Source organism: Erinaceus europaeus, chromosome 20 (assembly GCF_950295315.1).
Source record: "Erinaceus europaeus chromosome 20, mEriEur2.1, whole genome shotgun sequence".
Classification (NCBI taxonomy): Eukaryota; Metazoa; Chordata; class Mammalia; order Eulipotyphla; family Erinaceidae; genus Erinaceus; species Erinaceus europaeus.
In genome coordinates, this window is record NC_080181.1 from 45,987,406 (window position 1) to 46,007,644 (window position 20,239).

At 41.5% G+C, this 20,239-nt stretch overlaps 1 protein-coding gene across 3 annotated transcripts in view; it reads left to right on the top strand.

The window, feature by feature from the left end:
• LINS1 (lines homolog 1) overlaps positions 1-19,923 on the top strand; it is a 30,658-nt gene extending 10,735 nt beyond the window's left edge. For 2 of the 3 annotated variants that reach the window (XM_007529154.3, XM_060179306.1), the window contains exons 2-7: positions 10,242-10,710; positions 10,864-10,953; positions 12,715-12,856; positions 13,620-14,210; positions 15,877-16,048; positions 19,036-19,923. In XM_007529154.3, the coding sequence (XP_007529216.1) occupies positions 10,336-10,710; positions 10,864-10,953; positions 12,715-12,856; positions 13,620-14,210; positions 15,877-16,048; positions 19,036-19,921 (2,256 nt within the window). In that variant the 5' untranslated portion in view covers positions 10,242-10,335 and the 3' untranslated portion in view covers positions 19,922-19,923. Of the gene's footprint in view, positions 1-2,753; positions 2,993-10,241; positions 10,711-10,863; positions 10,954-12,714; positions 12,857-13,619; positions 14,211-15,876; positions 16,049-19,035 lie in introns of all 3 variants that reach the window. The other variant, XM_060179305.1, reaches the window with a different exon arrangement.
• The last annotated feature ends 316 nt before the right edge of the window (positions 19,924-20,239 follow it).

The window sequence follows — 20,239 nt, forward strand, 5'->3', positions numbered from 1 at the left end:
ACTCCCTTTCACTAGGGGAGAGAGGAGCTCTTGAAATGTCATTTTAGAAACTTCCATGAGCCTGACAGTGGGCAGAGATGGCCTGTGCCTCTGTCTCTCTGTCTTCCTGGTTCTTTTCCTGTGCCTTCTTCACTCTCCAGCCACCTCAACCATGATAGCACTGCCTGGGGCTTCTTTCCCACCTTACACCCCAACTTTTCATAGCGTCTAACCAGACCCATCTAGCTGACCAGGAAATGCCCTCTCAGTTGAGGTAGGGAAGTAGAGTAGGTAGGGAAGTAGAGTCCTGGAAGACAGCCTGTGTTTTGGTGTGGCCCCTTCCCCACGCACCCCCTTCAGAATCCCAGCTTCCTCCAGAGTGGAGCAGTGCAGGTCAAACGGCCTCTTGGACTTTGATCAGATTTGAACCTGTTGGGCTGGGGCTATGGATTGACCTGCCAATGCCCATGTCCAGCAGAGAAGCAATTACAGAATCCAGAACTCCTACCTTCTTGACCCCCAAAACAACCTTGATCCATACTCCCAGTGGGGAAGAAGTAATAGGAGGAAGAGGATAAGAGGGCTCTGAACTCCAGCTCCATCAGCACCAGGAGATGCAGCTCCTCATGGGGCACGAGCGCTTCCACACTACGATCATCATCTCTGGCATTATGCTATTCCACTGCAGAATACTGTGCCCCAGTATGGTTCAGTAGCCCCCATGTCCACTTGGTCGATTCCAAATTATATTCCTCCATGAGGATAATTTCTGGAACCATCCGTTCCACCCCGGTTCCATGGCTGCCAGTTCTTAGCAACATCGCCCCGCCAGATATTCGTCGGGATGCGGCATCATCTAAGTTCATTTCCCACGTCTACGCTCGACCGGACCTGCCAATCTATGCGGATATCTTCGCCCACCCTGTCCAACGCTTGACGTCTCGTCACCCAATCTGGTCCCCTACGCCTACACTGAACTTCTCTGTTCCAGACTCTTGGAAACAGAGCTGGCAGTCAGCTGAGGTAAAGAACAAACACCTCATCACAGACCCCTGCAAGCGTCAACCCGGCTTTGACCTAGCACGTTATGATTGGGCCCTCCTCAATTGCTATCGAACAGGCCATGGCCGGTGCGCCGCTATGTTCCATCGCTGGGGAGCCAGAGACGACCCGAACTGCCCCTGCGGCTACAGACAGACTATGACCCACATAGTCAACGACTGCCACCTCTCCAGATTCAAAGGAGGTCTCGAAACTTTATATCAGGCTCAACCTGACGCTGTTGACTGGCTACGGAAGAAGGGCAAACGCTAGAAGAAGAAAGCACCAGGAGAGAGAAGAGGAAAAGGGGAGAGACATTTGGATGTAGTAATGGTGTCATGAGCAGCGTGGAGGGGAAGAGAGGACTGGACCTGGGAAAGAAAGGGGCAATTATGTTCAAATATAGATAGATGCAGAGATGCTGGTTGGCCCACATCTGCAACCTTAGGAGAACTGCAGTGGCTTGTAGCGGAGGAATTGGGGATTCAGAACTCTAGTGGTAGGAATGGCATGGAAATAGACCACTGTTGACATGTAATTTTGTAAATCAATATAAGTCTCTAATAAAATTTTTAAAAAAATGAAGAGAAGGAAGGACCATGGGGGAGGGAAATGGGCAAATATATATAAATATAGATGAATAGTTATAGAAATAATAGTCAACTCCTATCTGTGATCTTGGGAGAACTAATGCAGTTTCAAATGAAGGGAGTAAGAACACAGAACACCACTTTCTGGTGGTGGGAAAGGTGTGGAATTATACCCCTATTATCTTACAGTTTTTTAAATCACTAATAAAAAATTTAAAAAAGATTTAAACCTGTTGTTGCTTTTGGCTGAATCCCAATATTGGAGGCTTCTAGTCCCTCCTTAACTATCAGCGTGTCTTTTCCTGTAGAGCCCTTGTTCACGTTATAATACTGTGACTGTCATTTATTTCTCTGTATTCTCAATTTAAACTCACAGGTTCTCTGTATGTGGTTGAAAAATAATAATTACTATAACTGTTGTATTTGGTGGCACTGGTGCCTTGCACATGTGAAATTCTGTTGCTTCCAGGCTGACTTTTTTTTTAAATATTTTATTTTATTTATTTATTCCCTTTTGTTGCCCTTGTTGTTTTATTGTTGTAGTTATTATTGTTGTCGTCGTTGTTGGATAGGACAGAGAGAAATGGAGAGAGGAGGGGAAGACAGAGAGGAGGAGAGAAAGATAGACACCTGCAGACCTGCTTCACCGCCTGTGAAGCGACTCCCCTGCAGGTGGGGAGCCGGGGTTCGAACCGGGATCCTTATGCCGGTCCTTGTGCTTTGCGCCACCTGCGCTTAACCTGCTGCGCTACAGCCCGACTCCCTTTTTTTTTTTTTTCCATTTTATTGGATAGGACAAAAATTAAGAGAGATGGGGGAGATAGAGAGGGAGAGAGAAAGGTAGATACCTGCAGACCTGGTCACTTCACCACTTAAGAAGTGACCCCAGGTGGGGAGCCGAGGGCTCGAACCAGGATTCTTGTCCTCGAGCTTTGTATGATGTGTGCTTAACCTGGTGCACCACCGCCTGATCCCCTTCACTCTGTTTCTATCCAATAAAAAGAAATTTTCAAAAGAAATAATAGAGGGAGATCCTGCATGTATTCTCCCCTCACTCCCTTATTTTGCTACCAGTGTTATCACTAGGGCTTGGTGCCACCACTTTTGACAGCCTTTTTTTTTTTCTTCTTCCTTTTCTGATAGTGAGAAGGGAAAAGGAGAGACACCTGCAGCACTGCTCCACCACTCTTGAAGCTTCCTCCCTGCAGGTAGCAGCTGGGGGTTTGATACATGGTGATGTTTGCACTGTACTGGGTGAGCCACCTTCCTCCACAACTCCGGCCTCCCCCGTGTGCATACCCTTTAACCAGATTCTTTCAACGATGGCACAGTCTCACTGCTTTGCTGACTTCAGCAGGATCCAGTTCAGTCCAGTAATTATAGTAAGTAGTGACTTCAATACAACCCACTGATCCTAATCAGATCTCCTGTCTGGCCCACTTAGCCCTGTGCACTCAGATCACACCTTACTGTGCCCTGTGCCAGTTTCATTCTACAAGGGTCCTGTTAGACCTTGGAGCCTTTATAACCCTTCCCAGCAAGTGGAAAGGGGCCAACTGAGCCATTTGTAATCTCTAACTTGATCTTCGCCTCTCTGTGTCTTTTCAAGAAAGACAGCCTTTTGAGACTAGCTTTTCCCCTCTCAACATAATTCTCTTCAGAACCACCCCAGTCATTGCATATATCAGTAGTTACTTCCTTCTATTTGCTAGCTGTAATTCCAGGCCAAGGAGGTGCCCCCTTTTAGCCCTTCACCCATCAAAGGGCATCTGAGTTGTCTTCAGTTGGGTTTCTTATGAATGAACCCATCTCAAACTTTTATGTCTAATGTTTTCATGTGGCTAAGTGAGGATACATCCTTAGGTGTGTCATTACTGGGCCCTACAACAGTTGCTACCTGAATAGTTTTGTTCTGTGCAAAGACTATTTTTGAGGGCAGTTTTAGGACCGAGGGAAAACTGAGAAGGCATGGAGATTTCCCATATAATCCACCTAGCCCCACACTTGGCCTCTTCCCATAAGAAACTCCCCTCATCAGCCTGGGGCATTTGTTGTGATTGATGAATCTACAGTCCTCACCCCAAGCCCACAGTTCACATTAGAATTCCCTCTTGGTCTTATCCATTCTATGGGCTCGGACAGTTGTGTACTGACATGTTCATTATAGACAGACTGGGTTCTCTGCCCTGAATGCAGTCTGTTCCACATACCCATATCAATCCTTACCCATAACCCCAAGCAACCCTTGTCTCCTAGTTTTGCTTTTTCCAGAATATCATATCATTGAACTCATAAGAACCAAGTTAAAGTTATCCCTTGTCTTTTCATGGCTTGAAGGAGTAGGGGGAAGAATGTTCAAGGGCCCTCACCTCCCTGGGTTCTTATGGGGGCCCAGGAGAAGAGATTGTCAAAAGAAAAGTAAGTTTAATTCTATGCTCACAAAGGAGTTCCATAAGATACAGAAATGAATGCATGCCTCAAACAGCCTGTGTATTTAATGTTTAGATAAAGAAGCAATAAATCTGTGAAGAACAGACAGGAACAAAGAAATTCTTGAAAATCTTCACATGTTTGCAACAAGTAATGCAGCGAGCAGAGCTTGTTTACATAGCTTCCCTGTCTCTGGTGATAAGAATGTCTCTCCATCTCTGTGCAAGAAGTGTCTTTCACATAGAGATTTATTTCCTACTTTCAGGGGAAGCAGAAAGGAGTCAGGAAAAGTTCCTACTTTTAGGACAAAGGAAGGCTTAGGTTATTTGTTTATTCTACCCTGAGGATTCTTCAATGGGAAGTTGCCTATTTCCACCTCTTGTAGTGACCTTGTCTGTGTCCCAGCTAGAGCTCATTTCTTTGATTGTTAACTAGTATCCCATTTTCTGGGTGTGCCATAGTTGATAACATCCATCTCCTGCAGAACTTCTTGGTTGCTTTTCAGTTATGGCAAGTATGAACCAAGCTGTAATAAACATCCAGGTTCAGAGTTTTTTTATTTCTTGGTTGTGGGCATAAATTTTCAGCTCACTTGGATGGAGGCCGAGGAGTCCAGCTGCTAGCTCCTATGGTGGGAGCATGTAAGAGACTTCCAGGCCGTCTTCCAGACTGACTACCATTACACATCCCCACCTGCAGTGTAAGAGCTGCCCCACTTTCTCCCTTTGTTTAGGATTTGATGTCAGTACTTTTCTTCACTTCAGTTAAGCACACAGTAGTAGTTACTCTGATTTTTCCTTGTGGCCAGTGTGGTGGACCATCTCACAAACTTATTTCTTATCTTCAAGTCCTCAGTGTCTGTCCATGTTTCTCAGTGAATTTGTTTTGATGGTTCTAGACACTAGTTATTTGTCAGCTGTATGGTTAGTAAATATATCCCCGATCTTTCCACCCTCTTAGTAGGCTTTTTCTGACAGCAAAAATTCCAGATTTTGTCAAGGCCTCATGGATTACCAGCTTTTATTTTTATGGATTTGAGTGTTAGGGTGTCAAACCTAAGAACTCATGGCCTAGCCTTAAGCTGCCAAATATTTTCTCCTATGTTTTTGTTTCTCTAAAAGCATATGATCCATCCTGAGTTTTAATTGTTGTGAAAGTTGAAATTATTTTAAATGAGATGATACACATACTATCTTCACACTGTCGGTAAAAAAAATCAGGGTATGACTGATGGGGAATTTGGACCTTTTTTCTCCTCAGGAATGGTGTAGCTTCTAAAATAATTTAATTTAAAAATTTGATCAAATGGGTATCCTGTTGAATATGTCACCCATTGGTTGCTGAGTGTTATTTGTTTTTTAATTTTGACTTGTCTAGAGAAGTGTAGTAATCCACCTTGATTTTCAGTTTTCTGTCAGGTGAAAATGATGCTTGAGGGTCTAGTGTTTTCTTTTATGGTACTGTGAGATTAGCTGTAGAAAATGTTAAAGGTGATTCTTTACTGTTTGCACTTAGGAACTTTATTAGCTGTTCTCTATCAGCCATTGTCCGGAGAGTTTTGAGAGAACCAGACAACATCTGAGGAATGTGTATGCTCTGAAGTTAGACTTTGTGGATTGAAATCCTGCCTATCTTTTAACTAGCTCTGGAACTTCTCTCTGTGTGTGCAAAATGCCTGTAACAATTAAGTACTCACCTCACTGTAATGCTAATTCATTTTAATTTAATTCACTCAAAAGTCTCTAGGACATAGTAGATAGTCAAAAACTTGAGCAGTTTATATATAAAGCATCGATTTTATGTGACAAAGAGGGGGGATACCTCTTGTTTGCAGGACATAATATGACTTGGTTCGGGATAGAATGCAGAATTCAACTTGGTCCTAGTACTTTCGCAGTCAAAAGAGAAACAGATTCTGTGGGTAGTGGATATCCCACCAGCTTCGGGTGCGGAAGCTGACTCTTCTCTACCAATGGGCATTTTCAGAAAAAAACTCCCAAGAAGCTCTGCTTGGTTATGTGTCCTAACTAAACCTCTCCCAGTATTCACTTCCATTCCCAGAGAGACAGATCTCTTCAATCCTTTACCTAGCAGTGGTTTACCTGGCTTCAGAGCCTCCTTGTAACCTGAGAACCTCCCCCCAGATACTTTGTTTTGGCAGCGTCTCTTCAAAGATTGGTGTCAAACCGGGCCACCGTCCTCAGGACCAGCACAGACATGCAGTATGAAGACATACTAACCTTGGAGCAGCCACTTCCGAACCAAAGTGTCCTTGGTTAAAAAAAAAAAAAAAAAAAGCCCCTGGTTTGCTTTGTCAGGATGCCTTTCCACTGAGACAATAAATTATTTTTAAAAACTAATAGGAACTACACTTCTCCTTTCTCAGTGGGGCACTCAGAGAAACGTGTTCCTATGTGGGGTTAATATTTTAAGGTATTGTAGCCAGGAAAGATGGATGCTGAGTCACGAGCATCACTGGCTTTACTCACTTGTTAAGAGCCTTGTGTGTGGTCACTGGGACTTCACTGCTTCAGGCTAACCTGGAGAGAGAGAGAGAGAGAGAGAGAGAGGTCACACCACTCAAAACCGGCTTGCAGGCATGGCCAGAGCAGGCTTCCTCCCAAGTGAGCTATCTCACTGGCCTAGAATCAGTGTGACTTAAGGCTTACCATTCTGATCTCTCACAACCCTTCTAATCAAAGAACCTGGATCCCACAGTGATAGAAAATAGCTGGCTTCCTCCCCCTAAAATGCTGGTTTGTGGATCTTGTCTGTTTACTGGCAGTCATCTTAATTTTCCACCCAGAAACAGTTGAGCCATTTGAAATTCTCCCCCTTTTGGAGATCAAGAAATGGCTGGCTGACGGCAGCTGTTTTTCAGTTTTTGTTTGTGTTTCTGTTTCTTTACTTTTCTTTCTTTCTTTATTCCCTTTTGCTGCCCTTGTTGTTTTATTATTGTAGTTATTATTGTTGTTGTTATTGATGTCATTGTTGTTGGATAGGACAGAGAGAAATGGAGAGAGGAGGGGAAGACAGAGAAGGGGAGAGAAAGACAGACACCTGCAGACCTGCTTCACCGCCTGTGAAGCGACTCCCCTGCAGGTGGGGAGCCGGGGCTCGAACCAGGATCCTTATGCTGGTCCTTGTGCTTTGCCTTTTCTTTCTTTCTTTCTTTCTTTCTTTCTTTCTTTCTTTCTTTCTTTCTTTCTTTCTTTCCTTTCCTTTCCTTTCCCTTCCTTTCCTTTTTTTTTTTTTTTTTTTGTTTTTACCAGAGCTGGGAATTGAACCTGGATCCTCTGGTGCCTCAGGCATGAAAGGCATTTTGTGTAACCATTGTGCTGTCTCCCCAGCCCAGCAGTTGTATTCTCATTTGTAACAACACTTAAGGACTTAAGAATTTACAAAAATATTACCAGAAGTACTGTATTGCTATAGCAGTGAAATAAAAATCACTGAATTTGTTACTGAAGGTTATAATAATAGAGTCAAGCATATGATAATAATTAAAGCCTCAATTGTTCTATTTTTTAACATCACTGGTTTTATTGGGAGGAAATGTTATTTATAACAGAAAAGAAATCATTTGTTACGGGATTAGACATTGGAAGTAGAAGGCAGGAGCTGACTTCCAATGTGTGATATGAGTCACAGCAGAGACCTAAGGAGATGGGTGGTTTAGCCAGGCGTTTGCAGTAGAAGAAAGTCCAGTAATGGCAACTCTCAGAGAAGAGCACTTGGGCTTTTAAGAAATGTAGGAGCTGGTGAGGATAGGTACAGGTGAGTTCACTCTGCAAGTCTGGATTCAGCTGGTCCTTCCTGACTAGCTCTTACTTGGAACAGGGAATTACCACTGGGGCTGAGTGCCTGCAGGACCTCACCACTCTGATGGTGAGGGGCAGAAAGATAGACAGGGAAAGACAGGATAGAAGGAGAGAAAGCACAGCGCTGCATCACCACTCATGAAACTTCCTTGCTGCAGGTGCTCCCACGAAGTGGCCGGGCCTCGAACCTTGGTCCTCCCTTTTGGTATGTGCCATCTGCCATGTATGATGCTTCTTTTTTTAGTATTTATTTTATTTATTCCCTTTTGTTGCCCTTGTTTTATTGTTGTAGTTATTGTTGTTGTTATTGATGTCGTCGCTGTTGGATAGGACAGAGAGAAATGGAGAGAGGAGGGGAAGACAGAGGGGGAGAGAAAGACAGACACCTGCAGACCTGCTTCACCGCTTGTGAAGCAAGGGAGCCAGGGGCTCGAACCACAACCCTTGCGCCAGTCCTTGCACTTTGTGCCACGTGCACTTAACCTGCTGTGCTATTGCCTGACTCCTGGTATGATGTTTCTTAACCATCATTCCCCTCTGAGCTTAGGAGAAGTTCATCAGATGGAATAGTTACTGAAATTTGGTTACGTTTGTGAATCCTGGTATGAAAATAGGATACAAAGGGAAGCCACTAAACATTTCATTTGTAACTTTATTCTGTTTTGACAGAGCCTGGACCTTGTGCATTTCCAGTTTCATTGTTCTGGGCCACTCTTTCATTCAAAGAGATGGGAGAAGCACACATGATACATAGTCTCAAGTCTCAAAATCTAGATGGGCAGGAAATGCAAATCTCTGGTCTCTCAGTAATCTCACATGAGATAAGTAAATCTTTTTTAAAAAATTAAGAAAGTAAACTTTTAAAAAGAAGTTCATAAATGAGTCACGGTAGATAAGGAAAACATGTAGATTTTATGAAGGAATACGTTTTCCCCCATCATCTCCAGGGTTTTATCACTCCAGAGTGACTTTTTTTTTTTCCAGATAGAGACAAAGAGGTAGAGTTAGAGAAACCACAGCACCAAAGTTGCCTTTAATGCAGTGGGGACCGAACATTTGTCAAGGTAGCACACTAGCCAAGTGAGCTATTTTGCCAGTCCTAGAGAATACATCTAAAAGAGTGGGGAAAATCATGGCCCATGTCAACACTTTTATTTAACTCATTCGTTAATGTGAGAACCAGGCATAACCTGTTTAAAGAAAAAGGAAAAGGAAAAGTGAGTTTATTTGGAGTTGAATGTTGAATTGAGTTTATAAAAGGAAGCAAAACCGGCTTTTCCCAGGGCCGCTGAGGGTTGCCTCTCTGTCACAGGTTTCTAACTATCACGTGTTTACAGGCAACGATTATTCCAAATACTGTGATTCACAGAGGTGTAAAATAGCCCAAGACAATGAAAGAACTTAACTCTACAGGATCAAATAATCCCCTTAGGCTTCAGTATCCCATTGAAAGGATATTCTGTCATCTTTTCGGAGAATGCCAAAGTCTTACATTCTTTCTTGCCTTGCTTGCTTGATAGTAACTTCTCGCTCCCTCTAATCTTCACCTGTCACTCAGTTGTCCTTATTCTCGTCTGTTAAAGGACCATAAATGGCCTTTCTCTTCCTCCGCTCTTGCTGATCGCCGCCACCAGAGGAGTTTGAGGCAACTCAAAAAAGATCTTCATTTGCATCCATCTATAAGCATGATTTGCTCTGACCTGCTCTTGCTTAAAACCTCTGGTCTTTTTCTTGGGATGGCTTTTATTATTATTATTATTTGATATTTTAGGTGGTGACCAAAGTCTCTGTTAGCATATAATTTTAAGTTGGAAATTAATCAGCAATAACAATAGCTTGACCCACCTGCTCTAGGTTTTCATCCATAAATAGAAGGGGAAGGTTAGTGGATTTGGCCGCCTCGGGGCTCTCACCCTGCCTGACTGGCTCTACACTACAGAGGAATGCTACTGGCACCTAGTGGGTAGAGGCCAGGAATGCTGCTTTCTTCCAGTCCCAAGTGTTAACAGTGCCCAGGTTGGAGAACCCTCATAACCCGCTGGAAAATGTGAAAGGAAAAGCGAAGTTGCCACTTTGCCAAAAGTTAAATCAACTCTGTGGCTTTAAATCTACAAAGAAAATGAGCATTTCAATAAGCCAGAGCTGAGCAGCGCTCTGATGAAAGAACCATGGAAAGAAAGGAAGGAAAGAAGGAAGGAGAGAGGTTTCATTCTTATAGTCTTAAAGTCATGTTCTTATTATCATTCTCTCATTTTAGAAATTAAGCAATCAGCATTCCCTTCTTGAGAAACTAGATGATTAAGCAAAAACAGATGCCTTTTCTCTCTAAATACATGTGTGTGTGATACTTAAAGCTTTAAAATTATGTTTCCTGTTTTAGGCTTGACTGAAGAAACATCTCAGACATTCATCACATTTCTAAAATTAATATTTACAGTTTGAGAGTTGTCAACCTTATAATTTCGGAAATCAAAATGAAAGCTGTCTTTGAAGCTTTGGAACAATTATACAAGAAGGTCCTTTTTGGAGCCCCACTTGACAGGGACAGCCATGATTACATCTCTCATCTGAACCCCACACTTGCAGAGCAGGATTGCTCTGAAGCTGCCTCTTCAGAGTGCTCAGATCTCCAGGGTGCCCAGGACACACCTCAGCTACCCGCCGTCAATGTGTGTTTGAAGAGAAGCACTCAAATGAGCAGTGCCCGGGAACTGACACTCCTTCAATTAACAGTCATGAGGGTGATGATAACCAGAATATTATCCTTGGAAACCGAGTCCCCGGCAAAGGAGCAATACAGACATATGATTCTAATTCTTTTAAAATCATCTGAAGTTGATTTGAAGCTGGTAAACCATTCACATTATTATTATTAGCATTAGCATTATTATTAGCATTATTATTAGCATTATTATTAGTAGTAGTAGTATTTAAGATCTAAGTCTTTCAGTGAAAGTTTTAAAAGCAACCATGGGTAATTTTTTTTTTTAATTTCTTTATAGATCTGTATGTTTCAAGACTCAGATAAATTGTTATCTCACATGGCCGCAAAGTGCCTTGCACTACTTCTGTATTTCCAGTTGAAAGAAAAGGTAAGACAAGGGCTAGGGATACAGCACAGTGGTTATGCAAAGAGTCTTTCATGCTTGAGGCACCAAAGGTTCTAGGTTCAATCCCCAGCACCACCATAAGCCAGAGTTGAGCAGTGCTCTAGTATAAATAAATAAATAAATAAATAAATAAATAAATAAATAAATAAATAAAATATTTAAAAAATAAAAGTTAAGACAAGTAATGGAATTATGTTATTTCACTTACAAGATTTTTTTTTTTTTAATAATTGCTCTTTGGCATTTAATTTTACCTTTCAAATATTTGGACCAATAAAGTGTTTTTGCACACTAATGAAGAGTATAAATTCATAAAAGAATAATACAGTGACTCATATAAAGGATTGGAGTGTTGCATATGTTTTGAGTTATTGCAAGTGAGAGTCGTAACCTAAAGGGCGAGTTTCCAGTCTCAGAGTTGATGACTTTCTTCAATGCCTCACAGGAATAGATAGATAGGCCACAAGCTCTCTTCAAAGAAAAATATAGAAACTTCTCTTTGATGCAGGGAATTTTCAGATATTTAATCTAAATAAATTCTAGTAAAAGTTCTCAGCATAATAAAAAACAACTAACAAACCTCAGTGTTGACTTCTTTCTGTTATAATTAATCATTACATTGTCTTTTTACATATTTGTTTATTTTGGATAGAGACAGAGAAATTGAGAGGGGTGGGGGAGGAAGAGAGAAGAGACACAATGTAGCAGTGTTTCAGCACTCATGAAGCTTCCCCCTTGCAGGTGGGACCAGCTCTTGAACCTGTGTCCTTGTAAATGATAATGTGTGCACTTAACCAGGTGCACTACCACCCAGCTCCTAATTATTTCATTCTTGAAGTGACATCTTTTTTTTTTCTAGACAGAAAAGGTACTAAAAATTATTTAAAAAGTATAAATAACAAAATGACAATAATACACCATTCTACTACCTGGCGAAATAGTTTACTTGGATAGTGCACAGCTGTGCCGTGTGTGGCCCTGGCTACCACCACATTGAAGGAACCTTCAGCGCTGTGGTCTCTCTCACTTTCTCTCTGCCTCTCTGTCTCTTGTCAAAAAAAAGAAAATAAATAAATATATGTATATTAGCATTTTTTTCAGTGTTAAATTGGGAATCTAACATGTAAGATTACACTCTACTGCTAACTTTTATTATTATTCTTCATTGTTTCTGGGTCTTCCCCACTCCTGGCCAACTTTTTCAGAAAGAGAGACAGTCTGACTGACAGACAGACAGACAGACACCACAGCCCTGAAGCTTTCCTCAACGTGCTCACACACATGGCAAAGTAGACATCCTCCAAGGTGAGTTATTTTTATGAGAGAGAGAGAGGTAGGGTCTGAGAGATGGCTCACTGGATAGGGCATATGGCTCACCCATTGTGTGACCTCGTACTACACGGGAACTCCATGGCACTAGGAAACTCTGGTCCTACGGTGCCTTTTCCTCTCTGAATGACAATGTCCTTCTGGTAGTGGTGATACCAGGAACTGAACCTAGGACCCCACATAAATAAAGCACGTCCTCTACCACTCAGCCAACTCCCCCAACCCCTGGGTTCCTCCTGGTTTTATCAAATATGTTTCGGGCGGAGGTGGGAGGGGTGGAGTGTATAGAGAGGTTAGGAGTAAACAAATTTAGAGTTGTATTGCAATTGTAAAGGAAATGTAAGAAATCATTGAAGATACTGTGAAAGAATATTGTAACCTAGTGCTTTTTGGATTTCTTTTCCTCACTTGTAGATGACATTAAGTAATTCCTGGATTGCCTTTTGCCACAAAAGTCTTTCTGAATATTCTGGAAGTGATAAAGTAGCACACTGCCTCTGGACTCTGACAGTTGTAGTAAAAGAAATCTTTAAAGATACAAGCTCACAAAAAGCAGGTATGAATTATGCTTCCTGTAAGCCACCATTGTTATTTTTATCCCAGGGAGCACTATAGTTAAATTGAAGATTAAAATGTATTGTACAGGGGGCCAGGCGGTAGCACAGTGGGTTAAGCACAGGTGGTGCAAAGCGCAAGGACCAGCTTAAGAATCCTGGTTCAAGCTCCCAGCTCCCCACCTCCAGGGGGGTTGCTTCACAAGTGGTGAAGCAGGTCTGCAGATGTCTATCTTTCTCTCCCTCTCTCTGTCTTCCCCTCCTCTCTCCTTTTCTCTCTGTCCTATCCAACAACAATGATAACAAGGGCAACAAAAGGAAAAAAATAGCCTCCAGGAGCAGTGGATTCGTAGTGCAGGCACCCAACCCTAGTGCTAACCCTGGAGGCCAAAAAAAAAAAAAAAAAATGTACAACATCTGATCTACCTTAAAGTGTGTAGAACTAAAGAAATTTCCACTATGCTCTTTGGAATAGAGACCTTTTTAAAAGAAAAAGTTACCATGTAGTAATTAAATTTTTCTTTGTATATCTTTTGCATAGTGTGATGATATTGCTTTTTGTAAAATGGATTTATCTGTGGTTATTAAGCGTTAATCTATGCTTTCACTTGTTCATGTTAGCAGTCAACAATGAAAATCCACATTTTTCATCTTCTAAGGTGATAATACTAAATTAAATTGGAATCATAAAGTTCTGTTTTAAAATGGCTTTGTGTTTTTTTGTTTGGTTTTGTTTTGCTTATAATTACTGTTTTGCAATTGCAGAAATTCTAAAGCAATTCCTGGCTCCTTTTGACACTGTTCTAGAAGAATTTTACAGTTCCTTCTTTTCTCAGCAGTTTGAAAAGCTCCAGGATGCTTCTAAAACAATAAACAGCTTAACATGTTTCCTGGAATTGCTTGAACTTCTCATTGCTTCCAGAATCCACCTGAAATTACATTTCACCTGCCAGAGGCTTTTGTTTTTGAAGCCTTCTTGTGTGCTCCGGGTGATTACCTGGCCCGTCCAAGCTTTTGTTAAAAGAAAGTGCATCATATTCATCAAAAAGTGCCTTCTCTGGAAAGTGGGTGAAGACCTCTGTGGAGGCTCCCTCCCGGCCTTCGTGCCACCGGATCCACACTTAGATGGGGATATGCTGGCCTTAGCGAATGCAGTTCTGCAAAGTGTGGATTTGGGTTTGTTGAGGACATTGTCTGTCCATGGAAAACGCTCCTACTTTGGAGGTGATGTGATTCAGCCTGGATGTGAGCCTGCCCCTGGTCCAGACCATGTGATCCTTCGAGCAGCAAGCCTCCTCATCTTGAAATCCTTAGAAATCAAGTTTCAGCACTGTACTTCAGCAAATGAAATGAAAGGTAACTCAACATTTTTTTATACGTAGTTTACTGAAGTAAAATCAAACTTACTAGCTGTCAGAACTAGGATTGGCAAGATAGCTCAGAGCAGGAGAGGACCTGCTTTGCCATGTGTATGACCCAGGTTCCAGCCCCATCCCCACTACACTGGAGAAGGTCCAGTGATGTGCCACCTTTCCTCCTCTCTCTCTCTCTCTTTGTCTCTGTATCTATCTGAAAAATTCAACAGGGAGTGGTGAAGCCTCAGTGATGACAAAAAATTATAGTAATCAAAAAAATTTTTTAAATTTCAGAATTGTCCCACTCGTTTAAACTACATATTAGCCTGGTCACTAGATTTCCTTCAGAAAATAAATAACTAGTATTACTTAGATAAGCACATCAACTTCTTATAATACCATGAATGACTATGGTTAAAAAAAAAAGTGAGGCTAGGTGGTGGCGCACACATCACAGTACATGAGGACCCAAGTTCAAGCCCTAAGTCCCCGTCTGCAGGGGAAAAGCTTCACAAGTGGTGAGGCAGGGCTGCAGGTGTCTCTCTGTCTCTCCCTGTCTATCTCCCCTCTCCTTTCAATTTCCCTCTGTCTTTATCCAATAATAAACAAATAATATTTTTAAAAAGTCACCCCAAATGTAATGATATAGGTCAACTTATAGTCAAATATTTGTAGTATTTTATTCATCCTTAATAAAGTCAGGATATCTGCTAATGAAGATTACTGATCATTAGGAATTGGCTTGAGATATTGAGGACATCACTGCAGATAAGTTCCAGGATGTTAACTCAGAGTTCAGAGACAACCTTTTAAAGCAGGACATTCAGCTTAGGTCTTGGGGAAGAATGCCTGTCCCTTATTTCATGTGAGGCAACTTAGTGGTAAGTGTCTCTAGACAAGCATCATTCAGTTTTTAGTGAGATGATGACTATTATCATTTGCTATGATCTCTAGTGACATTTCCTTGTTACTATTTGTTCACTCGTCTTAACCAGGGCACCAGGGACTTTGGGCATGGAAGTCCAGTGCACTACTGCTGTACAGCCTCACAATCTTTAGTGGAAGTTTTAAATTATAAACTGTAATCCCTGCCTGGTTTGGGATGTGATGTGATACTTATTAGATAGAACTCTATGCAGTTATAGTTTACAACACTAGATGGCACATGATATATAACTCAGAATCTTGGTTGCAGCTAGCATGCCCCTAAATCTATTTTGATACAACGCTTTCATCAATCATAAAATTGCTGAGTAGCAGTACTTTCTTTAGCTGCTTTTGTAATCACACAGTTTCTGCCACTTTGAATGCAGTTATTTATTTATTTACTTACTTATTTGTTTACTTATTTATTTATTTATTTGGGTTGCATTGTTGCCTCTGGTAGCAGACAGTTGTGGCCTCCTCTTGTCTACTGCTCATCCATCTTTCTGCTGGTAGGAACTCATGTTTTCTCAGAGATCATTAGTTACTTGACAGCCCTCTAGAATGAGGCACCTTCTATTTCTGAAACTCAGTTTCCTGGTTTGTAAGTAACTCACAGAAACCTTTGAAAGTGAATGGTACTGCATTTGCAAGTACTTTGGACACTAAGGGTATTTATGGGAGCTAGATAGCAGAGTGTTCATGAACTGTTGTCTGCTCTTTGAAATGTTCCCCTTTTTAAGTTGATTTGCAGAGATTCATGTCTGAGTTACTGACCTTTGTAAAGCCTCACCTCCAGCCCTCCCTGACGTCCCATAATCCATGTGAGTGGTTGTCCAAAGTCTTCATAGAACAAGATGATGACATGCTGGAGGCTGCCAATGTATCCTTGGGCATCTACCGAAAGGTCACCAGGTCAGTATATATTAAAGTAGTTATACTAGCTGCATGCCAGAAAAGAAGAAAAAGATTTTTAATAATGCATCTAGCATATTATTTACTTTCCACCATGGGGGGTGTGAAATCCCTAACAGTCTAGTGGTTTCCATATAAGTTCCAATTCCTTGCTTTGACGCCACTCAACATAAAAGTGAGATCCATTTGAGTTCTTATAATGAAAACTTGGCTGGCTGGGCTGATCTAGGGTAACAGAACTCGACTGGAATGTGAAAGCATGGCTTGTCATTTGGTCTCTATCTCTGTTTTGCCTCTGTAATCAGGAGTAAGTTGGTCTAAATAAGTCTTAATTCATGGCTATAACCTTTTCACCTCTACTAAGGCTAACATTTTATGGTAAGCCCTTATAAAGTGATTTTTTTTTTTTTTGCTTTCATAAAGGTGAATACAAATTTGTAAGAAATCAAAGAAACCATTCTACATTTTCCTCTTTTTTTGTAAGTAAATCTGTTTTTTAATTTGATTTCTTTCTTTTTTTAGTAATTTTTTTTTTACTAGTGATTTAATAATGATTGACAAGATTGTGGGATAAGAAGAGTACAATTCCATCAATTTCCACCACCAGAGTTCTACATTCCATCCCCTCCATTGGAAAGTTCCCTACTCTTTATCCCTCTGGTATGGACCAGAGTTCTTTATGGGGTGCAGAAGGTGGGAGGTATGTCTTCTGTAATTGCTTCTCCACTGGACATGCCATCAATATAGAGTAACAGTAGTAGAAATTGTTGGTATGCTTCTAAATTCTGCTTCTAAGACCCCTTCTGTTTCATTGGTTTGGTCCCCCCTGCTTGGCACTGCGTTCTATTTACATAACCACTGTTAACTAAGCACCACCCTGCCTCCAGGGCATTGGTTTAATCCTCACTGGTTCGTGCTTTTTCCTTCTCCCCACCCCCCTATCCTACGTACATCCTCTTTGGACCTGACTCTTGCTGCCTCAGGATATATAAAGACAAGATTGTGATTAGAGATAGCTTAGATTGCGCTGTGTTCCACATGAATAAAGACTGAACTGCGTACCACTCAGCCATGAGTCCCTGGTCGTCTCTCTCTCCCGCCCGCGAAGCTAGCCCGGCAAGAAATTGCCCCACTTACTGAAGGGAGGCTGGGTCAACATACTCTGCCACTCTAGGAAGACTGGTCCTGAAATGAATGCAGCTTAGAATGTTCCTAATTCTAACCATGGAATGTAGCTCAGGCCAACAAGATTGCAGAGGTTACACAGGCTCCTGGGCTGAATATGAATAGATATGGGCCCCAGGTAAGATCAATGGGGTCAACAGATCTTTTTTCTTCCTTTCTCTCTTTCTTTCTTTCTTTCTTTCTTTCTTTCTTTCTTTCTTTCTTTCCTTCTTTCTTTCTTTTGATAGAACAGAGAGAAATTGAGAGGGGAGAGGAAAATAGGGAGAGAGAGAAACACATGCAGTACTGCCTCATCACTGTGAAGCCTCATCTTTACAGGTGGGAACTGAGGTCCTGAACTTGAGTCCTTGAACATGGTAATGTGTGCACTCAACCAATTGTACCACCGCCCAGGCCTCTTCCCCACCCCATCCCCAACACACACATAAATTTTCCTCTTAATATACAGTTGAAGTAGCACTAATAGCATCTTGTGGCAAGTAATCTGCCATTATGAAGTTACTAATATAATGATGGCACTTTATACTGGTCCTATTTCTTCTTTATTAACAGAGCTCTTCTGGGAGTTACATCTTTTTGCGGCAAGTATCCATGACTGGGCATTCAGTTAGTAAAGGATGACCTTTTACATTACTTCTGCTTCTGCTTTATTAAAACCCTAAAGAATTTGCTTTCCTTCCATTGCTTTCTTGGCCCCCAGGAAAGGGATTTCTTACTAATGATCATCAGTGCAGTGCTGTGCCGCCAACTCTTACTGTGTATGACACTGCTGGCAGTGGTTGCTTCCAGATTCTTTTAAGTGTGGGGGCCAGTTCTCAAAAGGTTCTCATCAAGAGCACAGAATCCTTGCACATGATTTGAATTAGGTTCAAAAATGGTCGGCTACAACTTCAGTCTAAATGCACATGCTGATTGGAATCTATCTTAGCCATACTCAGAGCTGACTTCTGACTCCTTGGGCCTGAGGAAGCCTCGGAGTTAAATCATATTCAAGGCCAATGTCTACTCTACTTCAGTTCATTGTATTCAGAGAGGCATGGAGTTGTGTCATACATGTATTTTTTCATGTAATTGTCTTAGTTAGGATTTTTTAGTTGTAAATGATAGAAAAGAACACAAGCCAGTCTAAGCAAAAGAAAAAAAAGAGGAAAGAAGAAAGAAAAGGGAGTAGATATTGAGTCAGAATTGGAAATTTTAAGGGGATTGAGTTGGCCTCAGGCAGAAGTGTATATATATGTAGGGATTCAGATTGATTTTTTTGTTCTTTATCTTATAGACATGAATTCATTCTCAGGACCACCAGCTGAGAACGCTCTCTCTACCAGGTTTATAGATGTAATCTTTAGTAGCTCTGGCAAAAGTCTCCAGGGAGATTTGGGTTGGCTGCTGGGACAAATGTTGGGAGTCATCACTGTGACGGGGAACAGTGCAGTCTGATTGGCCCCCAGTGGAGGCAAGTGTAAAAGAGAAGGAAGGATGCTGCTCTCTCCCCCACCTTAGCACATGGCGTTAGTTCCCTGTAGGAGGAGGAATTCTGATGTCAAAAGACTTGATAGACAGAGGACATTTAGGCAAACAAAAGCTAGAACTAGCAAAATCTACAGATTTTGGTTTATTCAGATGTTATTTAGAATTTGTATGGCAAGGAGTTGGTTTGATTGTTGTAATAATGCATAGACCAAAAATGATCTGTGAGGCAAATTTACAGTTTATGAATAATATCTACTAAGACCCATCTTCCTGTTTAAAACAACAACAACAATTCATTAATCGGGATCTCCCTCCCTCATCTTTATTTTCAGAGATTACAAAACTACTGAAAGCTTGGCCCAAGGAGAAAGAACGTGGAACCAGCATACTCATGAAAATGGCTACAATCCTCACTGCATTTTCTTGTTTTTCTTAAGAAACATAGGGTTTGATTCTACAGTGCTTCTTGACTTTTTGATTTCATCAGAAACCTGTTTTCTCGAATATTTTGTCAAGTATTTAAAATTACTGCAAAAGGACTGGGATAATTATTTCACCATCTGCAAGTCCTTTGCTGTAACCGAGTCTAAAGACAGCCTAACTATTTGTAGTTGTAGCCATTCACTTTCCCAAGACAAAAGCCACAACCAAAAAGAACCTGGTCATTTGGCTCCACTTAGAAATCACAGAAATGCTCACACTCAGGTCCCTGAGGCTGCTGAATCTTCTCCTGAGCCTCTGAGCCCAGCTGTGATGGCCAAGGAGACCCAGACCACACTGCAGACGAAGGACCTGGACTCCTCAAAAGCTCCTTGGAGTCTGGTCGATTATGACAGCTCCGAGGATTCTGAAGTTGAATCCCCAGACCAATACTTGGCCAGTAGTAAACAGATATCTTTCCACCAAGAAGCCATGATGAAAATTCAGGCCACAGACAAGAAAAATGAGATTAAAAAGGAATGTAGCCTGGAGCCTCCCTCAAGGATTCTAGTTCCAAAAGAATTGACTGCCCCCTTCTCTGTGGATTGTGACACGGCTTCAACCAGCATTATCTATGAAGTGGGCATCTCTCACAGAACTGTAAAGTGTTTCCAAGAACTGCAAGGTGCAGTTTCACGCTTACAGAAGAAAAATCTTTTTCCGTATAATCCAACAGCACTTCTGAAATTGTTGAAGCACATTGAGGCAATATATAATAAAGACATGAACCCTTTGTAAAACAGTGGCATTTTATTTCTGAGAACTATTTTTCCCTAATATAAGATGTACCTTAAACAAGGTACTAGTTTTAAAATAAAACAAACACAAAACTTCTAAAGGGTTTTCTTTTTTAAAATATTTATATTTATTTTCCGCTTTTTGTTGCCCTTGTTTTTTATTGTAGTTATTAATGTCGTCATTGGTAAATAGGACAGAGAGAAATGGAGAGAGGAGGGGAAGACAGGGGGACAGAAGGAGAGACACCTGCAAACCTGCTTTACCACCTGTGAAGCAACTCCCCTGCAGGTGGGGAGTCAGGGGCTCAAACTGGGATCC